We start from the raw sequence: 15,908 nt of genomic DNA on the forward strand, positions 1-15,908 counted from the left end.
GTTTGATTTGAAATGATATTCTGACCGCGTTAGAAGCCATAAAATATTTTCCCTTGTCGGCCCCCGTCACAACGTTTCGAAAATTGAAAAATAGCCACTTTTCGTAACACTGTAAAATATTTCTTTCGCATCATTTAGCCGCAATTTTTATATCAACTTGCTCATAAACCTTTCTAGATTTCCAAGAAAGTCACAATTTGCCTCTCAATTCTCCTGAAAAGGCAAAATGGAGCGTAATATGACCACTACTAATCGCCTTCGAGCAAAGACTGTAAATTGGCTTCGATTTAGAGGCTATTTTTTAAATTTTGGGACCAACCTAATACTTCTAGCCTATACAGCCGACTAGAGTAGTCGTTTATCTGCAAATATGTGCAAAATCCCATGTACGTTTTCAATATTTCAAAAGTTGTGACCGTTTTTATTAGCACATGTACCAACATTTTCGATTTTTTCGCCTATATTGAAATCGAACTCTCTCGAGCAGATTTTGACACACATGCAGACCACCTGCTTCTCATCTCGGTTAATGTCCAACGTTAGACGGTTAACAATCCCCAGATTGCTAAATCCCATAATAACTCCAGCAAATTGGTAGGTATTGCCTTCAAAACTTGAGCACCACGGCATCTATCGAGTCCCTTGTTGGCGAGCGAAAGCCTGAATCCAATGCTACATTTCGCACTAAATAGCACATTGAACACCGTTTCAAAGCCGTATTTCTTCAAGAATCAGTCAAACGACACTCCGAGACTGGTATTCAGAGAACATAGCCGCGATTTGAGGTCTGAATTCCGAAGAAACATCACCATTTACAGCGTACATCTCGACAATATCGACACTGTTTGATGCTGCTTCCGCAGAGGTCCGCATAAATGGGGAGACCGCTGATCGCTTGTGCCAACAAGGCAATGTCACCTATAATTTTTTTAAATCACGCGCTGTAAATGGGAATTCAAGTTACTACTGAATATGAACTTCTTCTTTTCATTCTTCACTAGTGCATAAACCACAAACCCATCTCTCCTTAAGTGTTACACTATTCTCACCCTTCCGCAATCTGGAAACGAAACACTATTTCTTTTTGAAATAGCTGCTTGTTTGGTGATAAAGAGAACTGAAACTTGGGAATAAAGTTTTAAGTTCATAAACGGGAACACCTGGACCTCGAACAAACACTGGGACCTTGATCAAACGTTTTCAGTTTTGAACCGGCATTTAAATGAAGCCCCCGTTAAGTCGGGGTCTGGCGTCTACTCAAGAAAATACGGTATCATGTGCAATCAGTGACAGTGGCTCTTTCTAGAGAACATTACTGGCAGTACAGTGTTCATCTGCAGTATGTGTATGTACTGAGAGTTCAATTTTGGGACTAATCTTGTGTCAACTTAACATGACTGTAAACAAGCCAGCTCCGTGTACCACCCTAAATAAACAGACACCCTAATGGAGACAGTTTTCTCCTTCCATAAGGGGTTAATTCCCATATATGTGCTTCAAAATTGCTCCCTTGATGCAAAAAGGCAAAGTCTGCATGCAAGCCTAGTTGCCCATCAGGCCAGAGCATATCTTGGTTTAGTAGGATTAAGCAACCTGGATCAGATGGAAGGACAATTGCATCACAGGTTTAACCATTAGGTCACCGCACCTAAAACAACACAACTACCCCATTACTATGACAACATTTTTATTTATGGTACAGGTTTGACTGTACTTGTTGTCGGCTTCACAGTTCGTGCATACTCTTTAAATAAATACATATATAATGGTTGCAAGGGTCCTGCGTGACCTCAAAATTACCCCCTTGGTGCAAAAAGGCAAGGTCTGCATGCAAGTCTAGTTGCCCATCAAGCAAGCTTATCCTGGCTAAGTAGGATTAAGCAACCAGGAGTATTTCTACTTCCCCCCTGCATGAGATGCAAGTATAAGTTCATCAAAGGTTTAACCTCCCCCCCCCTCCCCCTCCTCACACCATCAATTTGCCGGTTCCCATTCTACACTTGGAGAGGAGGCACCATGAGAGTAGTCTTGCCCAAGAACACAGCACAAAGACACCAGTAAGAGTTCACACCTGAACCGCTTGATCCGGAGTCCAACAACTTACACTTAGGCCACTGCACCTCAATCAATACAACATTTTTATTTATGGTACAGATTTGACTGTACTTGTTAGAAATTATGATGGATCAGCAGCTCAGGAGTTCTCTGGCACATTCACATGATTTATTGTTGGCTACTACATTCTCAACTTATGAACAAAAAGAGCATGCCAAAAAATAAATGTATTGCAAACTCAAAATAATGAGTAGCAAGGATTTCAACAGTGCTCTGTTGCACACAGCATAACTGATCAGTGGCACAGGTCATAATTATAGCTCATGGCCCCTGTTGTACCTAAATATAATAAACATTTACTGAGTAAAGTCAGGATAGCATGTATGTCTCTGAGACAGGCTAACAGTGTTCTATCCTGAGTTTACTTCTCAGAAAATGTTTATGAATACTATTCTAAGTGCACAATGAAGTACAGTCCTACTGTAAAGTTTTACATTTCATGACAGAAATAAACAAGTGACCAACACTGAAGACGTGCTGGTGAGTATATTAAGACTGCAGAGTATACAGAGGATTACAATGGAAACATTTTCAGTACATATAATCAGTAAAAAGATATTGCTAAGCTTTGCATCCTTCTGTATGTACTTTCACATAATGTACCGCCTCGTGCGAATTTAAAATGGACATGGTTTGAACGTTTCTACTAAATTAAGTTTATTTGTACAATAGAGGATATAATTCAGAAACATACAGGCCGATTTGTCCAAAATTACCTTTTTTGACATGAAGTATTTACAATTAATTTAAAAATGACTATTCTAGAACACGAGCGCTTGAGCAACAGAAGAAAATTACGCCACTCACCGAATGTTTTGCTTCTAAAAAGTAGCGAATACAGTAAACAGTTCAGTTGAATGTCCACTTTTGGAAACGCGGAAAACAATAGCGTGACGTAACAACATGGCGGTTGTCAAGTCTTCCCGAGTGGACTCCACTTGAATTCTATATTTGCCTTTTTTCAAGTATTCCCGGGGTGCATTTCCTGCCAGTTGGTAACACAACACAAAGAAAGCATTGAAGAAGCGTTATGCGTGATAATTGTGTAAAATCACGGCGGATTGTGCACGGAGGTGAGGATTTACTTTCTATGCGTATGCTTGTTTTGGTTGTCTTTTGGGTCGTTTCTTCAGCTTTAATCCAGTGTATCTCTTGTGAAAATTTTTTTTGAGCCTTGAAAAAATTCAGGGACGTTCTACAGTTATTCTAGTTGCTCTGTGCGAAATCTGAGCGATGGGCCGCAATTTGGGTGGATGGGCCGCGATTTTTGCTGGAAGCCATCGTCTACGCAAAATGAGACTGCCAGCTACTGCTTAAAACTCATCTGTTTGGGTTCTTTTCGTTCGCGTCAGTCGATGACTTGATGGATAACTGATGTCAAAGAACATCTTAAATATATCCAGGATCGCCAAAGATTATCTACTGGACGTGTTTAAAGACACAACAAGGACTAGAGGATGCGAGCTTTGTTTTCCTTTTGGTTTCAGTAGACCGGAGGTCGACGCGCGGAAACGCGCACATTGACGGGCAAAAGCACATTGAAATGTATTAAAAGGAAGGCTATCTGGCGAAAGCAACCAAGCATGGACTCGCCTGAAGCGAAGGAAATTATTTTCTCGATTCCCTTCAATTTTTTGATAACCTGAAGTTAGAGAAACAGAAAGAACATGGAAGGAATGAGAACCCTGGCGAGCTGCTACATTGTGATTGCGCCATGCCAGGGAAAGCGAAGGAGACTTCAATGTATATTTGTTCGTTTCAGTGTAGTCAACTTAATTCTAGCCAGCTAGAAGTTCTGACGGTCTTTTTGATATGTTTATAAGGAGCTCCAAATGCCATGATGTTTTCAACTGATTGAGCTAGCCTTCGACTCGAGGTCATCGGTCTGTTTGATTTCCTGGCCAGCTACTTTGTGATGCAGAGTTTGACACTTTTGGACGCCAAATATATGTTAGAAAGGTTTGTTGTGACTCATTTTTTATTGCAAGATAAAACTCAGTACAGCTCAATTCAAGACCAGCAGATTATGAGCTGCCGTTTCTTATATTTTTAGTGTTTTACTAAGCCAGGCTGATTTACAGCAATGTAATGTCACTGTAATGTGTCGCTTAGCTTCCTTCGACGCGTGTTCTAATTTCTTGACTCAATTGCGCCAAATATTTATGTGGCTTCTACGAAGCTATTTATTTTTTCGTTAAATTAATAAACTTCGACTAGTATCAATTTCTTAGACCGATACCAAATGTAAATGTTTTCATGTCAGTTTGGGAGATCGCATTTAATTTTTGAATTCTAGACGTCGCTAAGCTAATGCCCGGGATGCTAAGTTCCTTAATCGATGTGGCGTAAATTATGAGAGTATCTTATTTTAAAAACGGAGTTCATAGCTTCTTTTAATTTACCTAAACCAACTGCTTAGTGTTACATGTATGTCGCTGGTATGTACATAGCGCGCGACAAAAACCCCCGTATCCCCTTTACTCACCCTCGGCCTAGAGAGATCAACGGCATATTTTTTTTTCTTTCTGCAAGCTGTGAATAAAGTAAGGCCCAGGATGCTTAACTCTTTGATTGATGTGGCGTAAACTGCGATAGTATCTTATTTAAAAGCGGAGTTCATAGCTCAGTTCTTTTAATTTACTTAAAACCAAGTGCTTAGTGTTTATTTGCATAGCGCGCGACAGAAAAGGATTTAAAATGCAAGCGCTCGTCTCCGCTTTACTTATTCCTGGCCAAGAGAGGTCAATGGCATATTTTTTTCTTTCTTAAAGCTGTGAATTTCCATTTAGTTAATAGAAAGAAGCTTGTTTCATTCAAATTCGAGTTCTGTACACTTCGCTGTTCTAGATTTCGATCGACAGATTCAGCATGAAGTCAACAGACCTCGAATCATGTGACTCCAAATTCGAGCAGTGATTGGATAACTGTTTGTTTTGATCTGCGGATCAAAACATTTCCAAAAGTGGACATTCAACTGAACTGGTAAACTCACCGTAGATAATTCGAAGCGTTCTATTCTATTCACTTCCCTTGGATAGTTGAAGAAGTTAACCTCACAATGGTTGCAGGGAGAAATATCTATAAAGCATTTCCAAGAGTACAAGTTTCCCTCAAAGTTATCAAGCGATCTATTATTTATCTTGCGTGGTTCGGGCGAGTTAAGATGTCACGAAATTCCTCCTCTTGAGTTGTTTTCTGCCACTATGTTGTGCGAAAGTGACCTGGAGATGCCTTGAAGTATATTTAAAAAACATTTGCGCAGTAGATAAGGCTTCTACATCACTACAGATTAAAAAGAAAACCAACGTTTTTCCAGATCGGTCACTCCAGACTTCGAAGCAGCCATTTTGTTGATGCGCATTCCAGATCTCTATTTGGTCCTCGGACATTTTTGAATCTAGTAATGGCGGCAAGCCGAAGCCGAAGTTTACGCGTGAAATAAGTGGTCTTCCAATTCGAATTTGAACTTAAAATTTGGCAAGGTTACTATTGAATGTAAGTACTTTCCAAAACCGAAGAGAAAAGGGAAGGTAAAATTTTGATCATAGTACCACTTTAACACGAGACTGACTGAACACAAACGTGCGAATAGAAATGGTGATGTCAACAATCATATTTCTGAGCACCATCGACTAACTAGCCACAAAATCGACTGGGACTCTGCTGAATGCTAAACCTACAGTACAAACTATTTTCACTGACTGACTCTAAAAAGCTGGGACACAAACTTAGAACAGACGCATATGAAAAGATGTCAACGACTTCCGGCACAAAAAACTTATTCACGACGCAAACAAAACTGATGAATGGACCTCAAACAGAACGACCTAATTTTATTGACAATAGACGGATTGAAACTGAGTAATGACTGTTGAAAACTTTACTCAAGTCTTACAGGCAATAACATCATGGCTTAACTACTGACCTATCAGCTTCAACGGACCACACTGATAAAAACATCGACTGAAAACAACTCTTCACTTGACTTATTACTTGACAGATTACTTTTGCCCAGGTTGTCGAAACGTCAGTCACCAACAACAGTTCTCAATAGAACTGCTCTCTCCCAGATGATTACACTATGTGAACAACGAAAGATTATTTGACACCAAAATAATAGATTTATAGAATTTTAGAAGTACCATTATCAATTCACTGTAAGCTTAACTCTCTTATCTTCCACAAAGTTCTTCGATACAACATGTCATATAATTAATAATTGCAACACCATACCTGATTGGTATCTTTTCGCCCATGTATGGTTCTAGTTCCAACACCTCTTGGATGTTGTCACGCAGTTTGTCGATGTCATCATCACCCAGTGACCCCTTGTTTGCAACTTTGGAAAGTGGTCTAATCAAATGCTGCTGGAGTTCATTTGGCTTCGTTACACTACCCTCAATGCATTCAATCATCTCATCTGCGTCTTTACCAGCAGGCAACTTATCAACATGTGTACCTACAATAAATACCGGAGGACGAACGTAGTATGGCGTCCCATCTTTGTAGACAACATCATTTTTCTCGGGCTTAAGTCTGTGCACAGAAACCAGCCAGGATAACAAGTTCTCTAAATTGGTGTCTCTGTTTTGATTTTTCAGGCACCTGCTGGTATCGCCCTGTCTGACACTTGGTTCTGCTACAGCGTGTAAGTCCTTGCTTAGGTTGCAGACAAGGATGTAAACCGCACGAGAGGAAAGGAACACTGAGTGGGAAACATAATAAAGTTCTTGTCCAGCAAAATCCCACATATTTAAAGTGTATTCTTTGGCTTTGATGTCATCTTTAAGCTTCTGATGGTCCAAACACTGCACAACTTGCTCCATAAGATCATTTGTGAAATCTGTTGTGGTATCGATGTCAAGATCGAGTAGCTCACTGGTGTCCACCATATTTCCACTAAGGACATCATACTGCTTTGTTGTTTCCATGTGGTTCTCTTGGATTGTATCAGATGTTAACTTTTTTGGGACTGGAACAGCGTGTGATGACTTAATATCACCAGCACTTTTCACAGTAACATTCTTATAAAAAAGAAGATCAAATGGAAACCGCATATTACAATTACGAAAATTGTCACCGTTTTTCAAAACATCAAAGGTTATTAACGGTACAGAGTGTTTTCAACCGTTAAAGACTACGAAAAGGGCGCATAGTGGCATGGTTCTTAACTTCGTCATCGGTATTCTCATTATTCAGTTATAATTCGAATGACAAAAACAAATGTGCAATGTTCTTTAAAGGCATGTATGAATTTGCAGGGCTATATCAAAATTACATGGCACTGAGATGATTGAAGTAAATTGGCATCAAGGAGCCATGGATTATAGGTAGACCCTTGCCTAATGGAAATTATCATTAACCAACCATTCACAAATTCCGAAAGCTCAAAGAATGTGGTAGTATATTTTGATGAGAGAAAACGAAGAGAGCCCCTTAGTAAGTGGCTTGCCATATTTTTGAAAACTTTGAAACTTTTCTGGCGGCATAAGTAATAAAAATTGCTACATAGCATGCTATTACCTATACAAATAACTAACTTTTACATCCCAATGACACTTGGGGACGTGACTATTACCTTTTCCAAAAGCGAATTCTGGTCTAAGTCTGAGGCTATCATCATTGCTATTTCCTCGTGAAACTCTTGCATATCAAGCTTTTCCTCTTCTGTTCGTTGCCAGTTCTTTATGCGATCCACATCGATATGAAATTTTGATGGATCGACTTTAACTCCAACCGTACTCTCTTCTTCAGGGTTGAAAGGGATACCAAGAAGATACTTCTTCAGGCTTGTTTTACCGGCACGTTCCTGGCCAATGAACATGATGCGACCGCGGTGAACTTGCACCTCTCCATGCCGCATAGCCTTTTGAAAAGCAAGTTCAGCTTCAGGGCCCAGTGCTTGGATCTCAGGTGGTACCGATGACGGACCTTCAAAAATAATTCAAAAACGCCCATCGTTTATTGTACTTCCTAACAACATCAGATAGAATTGTAGATAATAAAATAGTTGTAGATAAAAAAACAAAATAACTAGTTGACAACAAAATTACTAGTCTGTGAAGGCCCTTTCCACACGTTCGTATTCAAAGTAACTTTGATTCCTAGCTGTAACTCAGTTCAAAAAATAAATCAATCAATCAATCAAAAAAAAAACTTCGGCAAACGTTAGCTACGACTTTGGTACTCAAAACTGGAGCGTGTTTTCTAAGTAGTTAGTAGTTGGTAGCCGGTTTCGAGATCGTCTATAGTATCTTTTCTATAATCAGGTTAGGTGCAAAGTACATATCTTTTTACATGTACGTCATCTGCATCTTTAATCCCAAACTCAGAAATAAAAAATACCTTCAGCTTTGGTGCGCTTGGATGAACTTGGCTCTTCTGCTGAGACCTCTGTACGAAGAAAGACACGCATTCTTTTAAAACCACAGTAATGTAAGAGGACATTAAGTTGAATTTCTTTAAAGAAACCACTAAAATTAGTTTTAGAAAAAAACTTTATTATTTCTTGAAGGATTGGAATCTTATCTTATCCAACACAATAATGAAACCAATAGCCTGCATATCCTAATCCTTAAGTTGTACAGTAAAAGTAAGGAAAAGAAAACATACATGTAACTAGACAATCAAACAGTCAGTTAATCAATCAACCAATCAATCGATCAATCATCAATCAATCAATCAATCGTCAATCAATCAATTAATCATTTAATCTTTATTTCACTAGACGTCAATTAATCAATTAATCATTTAATCTTTATTTCGCTAGAGTATTCGAGTAAACTTTAAACGTAGTTAAATGTACCCTTTGATTTCAATGAGATTATAGTAACCTTAACAAACACTAGGTTCGTTTAAAAAATACCCTTGGGAGCCAAAGAAGCTTCCATCAGACCCGAAAGGTTACAAACTCTCACAATATCGAGCAGAAGTTTGTGTGACCATGATTACCTTTGTAATGGGGCCATTGATGGAAAACAACAGGATCACTCAAAATTTTTTCAACAACAGAAGCAGCCATCACACTTGCAAAAGGACTCCAGTTCTCTGATACGTTCTCAGTACCATCAGCAAAATCTGCGATTCCTTTTACCACTAGCCATTCAATGTCATCATCAAATGCAGCTGTGAAAATACCTGAAAAAGAAAAAAAGTACATGTAAGAGTGTTGACTTGAAGGAGAAACGGTAACAAAAAAAGTAAACTATTTTAACTGTGATTTGATTCTAGTTGGGAATTATCCTCAGTGCACTGTAGGCTCTGAAGCTTGGATGTTTACACAGTCTACTTTTAACCTGAAGGTCGTGGATTTGAATTTCACCTGCGCCGCTGCATGAATTTATTTTTCTGTGACCAGGATTTCCAGTGTCTTATCACTTAGTTAAGATCTGATCCAACTGATTTTACATTGAAATAAATATTGGAAATACAGCCCAGAATTTTTTTCCACCATTTTTTAACACTTGAAGACTTTTTATTTAGGCCCTGTCCACATTAACTCGGGTAAATTTGAAAACGGAGAAATTTGAAAACGCCGTATAAAATGTTTTCCGTCCACATTAACCCGGGTAAATTTGAAATCAATCAATCAATCTTTATTTAACGTGGTCAGCACGCTTAGCTGAAGAGCTAGTTTGCAGGTGCGCCACGAAATATAAAAAACAAAATAGAAAAAAATAAAAACTTCTTTGAAGTGTATAAAAATAAATTAAGCTGTAATTACTAAGAATAACTATATATTACAATATTGTCTAACTAAGATTAAAAATATAAAAATGTTAAATTTTAAAAATTTAAAAATTTAAAAAATATTATTAAAAACAGTAAAAAAGCAATATTAAAAAATTGACAAACTTCTCGGTCAGAGTCCCGTAAGATTTAATGTTCTTATATTCGTCTTAAAAATCGTGTAAGTTTTTATTTTCCTTGTTTGGTAAAGAGTTCCACAGTTTCGCTGCAGTATATCTCCACGATTTAAGGCCATATTTTGTTGATTTTACTTTAGAAAGGTCCACAATTGTGTTGCCTCTGAGGTTATAAGTGGAGCGTCGAAAAGGCCGTTTCCTGAATGTGGACGGTTGGCCTAACCGGGAAAAAAAGGTGCGTTTCCAAATTTACCTGTGTCATTGTGGACAGGGCGTTAGACTTGTTTCTCACTAATGACTGCAAGAAGGTAGGGGTAGAGGGATTAACAAAAGGAAGAGATTGGTTGAACATGCTGGCGATGAGTTACATCCTTCTTGGCAGAAAATGGCAGGAAAAAAACGTATGCAGGTGCTTAAGCATGATTTGATTTTGTTGCAAATTTCAGTGACCTTCTCAGATTGATAATGTCAAATTTTGATACCCCCGCCCACAAATACGCTCACCCAAAAATCTCAGATGCAAAAAGTATTTATAATGTTCTTCCACTGCTAGGTAAGCCCAGTCATATAAACCCTTTGGAAACTATTTAGAAAAGGAGCTTTTGGAAACCGTTTGGACACCCTTTGGAACGTTTAAAGAAACCCTTTGGAAATCTTTTGGAAACTTTTTGGAAAATTCTTTAAACCCCCGAAAACTCTTTGAAAACCCTTTGGAAACTCTTTCGAAACTTTTAGAAACCTGCTTGAAACTCTTTGTAAACCATAGACAAAACCCGTTGGTGCCTCTTTAGACACCCTTGGGAAACGCCCTGGAAACGCCTTGGTAAATCTTTAAAACCCCATGGAAACTCTTAAGAAACCTCTTTGGAAACGTTTTGGAAACACGGTTTAAGGGGGTTTGAAATACTTTGAAAGACCTTAATAAATCCAAATCGCACTAAAAAGACGTTTTTTCCTCTGGAGGGTCACATTGGCCTATACAGTAAAAACCCGCGAGTAAGAACCTAACATTTAAGTACCTGTTATGCTTAAATCATCTAATTACAAACCATTTTTATACTGAGAACCTATTTAGCCTAAAATTTTGAAACAGGTTCTTAAGAAAATAAGTTTGGACAAGGCATTACTGAACATGTATAATATGTTTATGTTCTGAATGATTAGTGCTTCATTTGTACATAAACAGTTCAAGTACTTGTGTGTGGTATGCAAGGAATAGGCCAAATACCACTAAAAGTTCTATTGGCAACAATGTAAATTTTTATTTAGAAAATAACAACCTATTAAGAACCTGAATAGCCTAAATTTGTGTTAACTACCATTTATGTAAGAACCTTTTTAGGCTAACCTGAAAAATAGTTTCTTACTCGCGGGTTTTTACTGTATTTGTTGTTTAAGGTCTCAAAGAATAATATAATTTTTAAGCCCCCTAGCTACTGTAGGGATAATTTTTTTATTGTTCATCCAATGACTGTAGAACTTGCCTTCTCTTCTCAGTTATATGTTTAAAGTCCTTTCCTTTGCAACATTCTTACAAATTCCTTTCAAATTTAACCTAAATCCCAAACATTTCTGAAGTGCAAAATTCCTTTCGATACCACAGTGTATGCTTTTCCCTTCCCTAAACAGGCCTACCTAAAAATAGACCAAAATAAGCTCACTAAAAAGCCTTTGAAAAATTAAGTACAGGGCTTATTAGTATAACTCTACACTACTTTAGGAGATAAATGACAACCTACCTTCACCTCCCATTTCCATAGCAGTTACTAGTGGATAGGACTTGGCCAGTTCCTCACGCCGCCATCCAGCACTGACCTGCTCAGGGCCAATCAAAAACTTACCATCACAATGTACTTTGACTTCTCGTGCTGCTGGGTTTTTTAAAGGTGCCTCCCAGCCATCGCCTGCATATCTGATGAGGTCAAGAAAATGTCGGCTAACATAACTTTTCATGCCAGTTAATTCCTCTTCAGTGCCGGTTACCATTTTGGATGCATACGTTGTTAATTTCGCAGAGACAACAACATCTCCTAACTTGGTTTTCTCGGGGTTCAGACCACTGCAGGTTCCTACAGAAATGACACCCTTGGGTCTTAGTTTAGTGACGGCATTTTTGACAGTAATGAGAGAACTGCCATGACCAGTGAAACCTTTGTAGCATCTTATCAAAGCAACTTTTACTTTTTTCTCTTGACCTGTACACATGTCTCCAAAGTAAACATCACCAACACCATCAAACCAGCATCTATTAAATGGATCTTTCAACTGCATGTAACAAGCTATGAATTCACAGTTCTTGACCGTCACTAACAGGAATTCAACTGGCAGAATCGTGTCATCTGGATCCTTTAGTACTAGTGGCGCTCGTGAGAAAACATGACTAAGCTCAGGCGGGACATCATTTGAACTGCTACCAGAAGTGCTTATTGTACCTTTTGCCATTTTCAACAACTGATTTGGGAAATGGTTCTACACATCAACCAAAGAACAAAATTAATACATTTCAAGAATGCAGAGGCACAAATTTCAACAAAAAATAAACCAAGTTTACAGTGGGAAGACGGATTTAAGAACCCCTTCCTCCTTGTTAATGCCATTTTGTCCCTCTTTACATAGAAAACAAGAGAGACTGAAACAAAGTATACAGAAATACAGAAAAACGCCATTATTAATGAGGTATTCGTATCCACTTCACTGTACCATTAATTGCAGAAATTCAGATACACTGCTCATTTTTAATGAGAACACGTAAAATTTGGCTGAGCCTGAGGATGTTCTTATCTTAGCCCTGGTATACATATTTTTTTAAATTTTGGGGTGATCCTTTATCAAGTTGTAAGTTAATATAAACTAAGGCCAATTTTTTTTCTACATCATTGATCAGGTTATTCTGTTAAACAAAAAAGTGCTAGTGAAATGTTGAGTCCGTAGACTAATCAAGTTCAAGTTGAGGTGCATTTGTGTAAAAAAAATATTTAATCTTCAAACCATCGCCTCAACCGTGGTCGGTATTCCGTGACATTGTGACAAACAAAAGAGATTTACGGGAAGTTTCGAAATAAATACGTTTTAAACTTGTTGTAAGTTATATTCCTCGTGCAAGTGAAGTCAAGTGAATAAGTTTTCCTTAGAAAGTTAAGAATCCAAAATGGTTGTGTCGAAAAGAAGATAAATTTAGAATCGATGAAGATTGCTCCATGAAAAAGAGAATATGATCCAAATGTAATAAAGGTAACAAACTTTTACTGAATTGTATTTCTAAACCTATAATTTTTTGACGAAAATATATTTTCACCTTCTTAACGAAATCAACCGTAATTTAATTTTTGTATAAGTACTGAGATTTACTCATTACAAAAGCCTTAAAAAAATCGTCTTTCTTTGATGAGAAGCAATCCTGTTGGCCATACGATTTTTGTCACTAGTGAAAAAAATCGTATGACCAATCACAAGCCCGATACTATATTTTTCACTAATGAAAAAATCGTATCGAATTCAGTTCCCGCCATTTGAGTTGGCAGAGAGTGCTGATCGCTGGGTTGGAGAATTTTTAAAATGTTGGGAGAAAATAAAGAAACAAAGAAAAAACTCTCAACAGGGATTGTAGCAAATGGACAATATCAAGAACAAAAACGACCGAATAGTGCCCGGCCTCAATGCAACTTTGAAAAAAAAAAACACAACATTCGTCGGATGAACGTAAGCCGGTGTCGTCTCAAAACTTTCATGGCGGATTGAGTGCGCTTCTGAAGTCAGCGATAAAGGAACATTTCATGTCAGTTAAGGTGGCCCGCGGGTATTTATGAGGCTGAAAGTTCCTTTTTTTCAAACGCGTTTTAAAACGGGAAAACGTGAAGCGATTGCTTAGATTTGTGAGAATCTGAAAGAATAAAGCTTAAATTATATAAAGTGATAAAATTTATGGCGATCAAACGCGATTTGTTTAAGTTATGGGCGATTTTCGGAAGCCTTCGTTTTTAATAAAATGCGATTATTTTTAAAATGCCACGGTGAATTTTTTTGTAATTTAGTAATAATTAGTAATTTAGTAGTAATTTTTTTGTTGTTCGAAGAGAGGTGTTACTTCCAAATTTCACACGATCTTCTGCCGTCAGGGAATACATGTGTATGAAGGCGGTAATTGTCATTTTAGTGGTAGCTATTTCAGGCTGTGTTACTCCAAGTGGCAGAAGATCGTGCGGAATTCGAAAGTAACAGCTCTCTTCAAAAACAACAGTATAATTTCATTCGAAATGCGGGGTTTACAAAGCGACTAGAACTTGGAAAGCAGATGTACCTGACTTTCCGACCGAAATTCTTTAAACCGTATGAAAGGAATACGCTGAAACTCGGCACAAACTTTTACAATATCCTGTTCTAGCTGCAGCTTTAAAAAATGCAAAACAAATCGACAAATTTTTCGCAATTTGAAATAACATCATTTGTTTGATATTTTCAAAAATTCGGCTGAAAACCATCCATCTTTATTGACTGCTAACATTTGATGTATATATACGATCTTTTTAACTTTTACACACAAGATTAAGGTGACATCAGCCTCAACACTGGCTGGTACTGGGTTATTATAAGTATCACATTTTTGCGACGGTCAAGACAGACGCATAACACAACAGTTTTTGAAGGCAAAATAAAGATGTCGCTCGTTCAGGAAATCTACGGGGTGGATTTTCCTGTAAGTTGTTGTGAGTAAACTTCAACTGTTTGGCAGCGTTTTTGGGTAATTATAAAAAAATTCACCGTGGCATTTTAAAAATAATCGCATTTTATTAAAAACGAAGGCTTCCGAAAATCGCTCATAACTTAAACAAATCGCGTTTGATCGCTATAAAACTTATCATTTTAAATAATTTAAGGATTTTTCTTTCAGATTCTCAAAAATCTAAGCAATCGCTTCACGTTTTCCCGTCTTAAAACGCGCTTAAAAAGGGAACTGTCACTCTCATAAATACCCGCGGGCCACCTTAACTTTAGGTTACCTTATTATAGGAAATTAACGCGAATTTCAAAAATTCGCTTTAATTTAAGTCTCGTTAATTTTTGTTAATTTCCGCGCCGTTAATTAGGTGGAGCGTTAATTTCCATTTTTTTTTTGCCCCCATTTTTTTCAATAAATTATGGTCCAGACGTTCTGACTCCTACGACAAAAGCATTATTTCTTCAGGATGGACGCTCAATTCGGTCAGATTCCTTCGCTTAAACCATACGTTTGGGTTTAGTATCACGAACACTGCTTCCGTTTCCATTGTTTCCTTGTGTTGAAATAAACTTGTTCCCTTTGTCTCAACAAGTGCTTTTCTTTGTGTACGTCGCGTTAATTTCCTTCATTTTAATTAAAGTCACGTTAATTTCAAATACCTTAATTTACACAAGCGTTAATTTTCTATAATAAGGTAGTTTTCTTCGAATTTTTGTGAATGAAATATACGTTTTACTTTTATTGATATAGATTTTGTTTACGGAAAGTCGAAAAATAAAACGTTCATTTAGCTACGCTGTTCGCCTGCGTCAAACATGGCCAAGTAGTGATTTTCGTGCTGTGATGTAAACAAAATTATTGTGGCTCGAACCAGTTTCCGGCATTTTTCAGCACCCCAACTTTGACGGATCAATACTGCAACTCTTTTTCAGTTGATGCAACAGTTATGATATCAAACAGATGCCCAATCACTGGTGAACAAGTTATGGATATTTTCTTGACATTACAAGTTACCATGGCAACGGTATAACCTGTATAAAAAATCTACAATTTTAGCTTTAAGTGCCTATAACTCAAAAACAAGTCCGGTAACCCTCTTTTTAGTGCAGAATGCACTATTGTGATGGTTTGGTGGGTTGTCGTCTGCTAAACCCCTCAGGCGCTAAAGCACTATGGTGTAAACTTTTAATCACCAATTAATTAATTAATAT

At 37.6% G+C, this 15,908-nt stretch overlaps 2 protein-coding genes across 3 annotated transcripts in view; both read right to left on the reverse strand.

Annotated features, from left to right (window-relative positions):
* Positions 1-15,908, reverse strand: part of LOC144650412 (uncharacterized) — a 264,303-nt gene that overhangs the window by 221,079 nt on the left and 27,316 nt on the right. The window contains exons 2-6 of one of the 2 annotated variants that reach the window (XM_078510078.1): positions 11,720-12,449; positions 9,067-9,252; positions 8,461-8,508; positions 7,694-8,046; positions 6,349-7,139 (exon numbers count right to left, since the gene is read on the reverse strand). In XM_078510078.1, the coding sequence (XP_078366204.1) occupies positions 6,349-7,139; positions 7,694-8,046; positions 8,461-8,508; positions 9,067-9,252; positions 11,720-12,422 (2,081 nt within the window). In that variant the 5' untranslated portion in view covers positions 12,423-12,449. The remainder of the gene's footprint in view (positions 1-6,348; positions 7,140-7,693; positions 8,047-8,460; positions 8,509-9,066; positions 9,253-11,719; positions 12,450-15,908) is intronic. The other variant, XM_078510077.1, reaches the window with a different exon arrangement.
* LOC144650428 (D-inositol 3-phosphate glycosyltransferase-like) overlaps positions 1-15,908 on the reverse strand; it is a 107,404-nt gene that overhangs the window by 41,738 nt on the left and 49,758 nt on the right. The window lies entirely within an intron of this gene.

Source organism: Oculina patagonica, chromosome 4, assembly GCF_052425735.1.
Source record: "Oculina patagonica isolate OP01 chromosome 4, crgOcupat, whole genome shotgun sequence".
NCBI lineage: Eukaryota > Metazoa > Cnidaria > Anthozoa > Scleractinia > Oculinidae > Oculina > Oculina patagonica.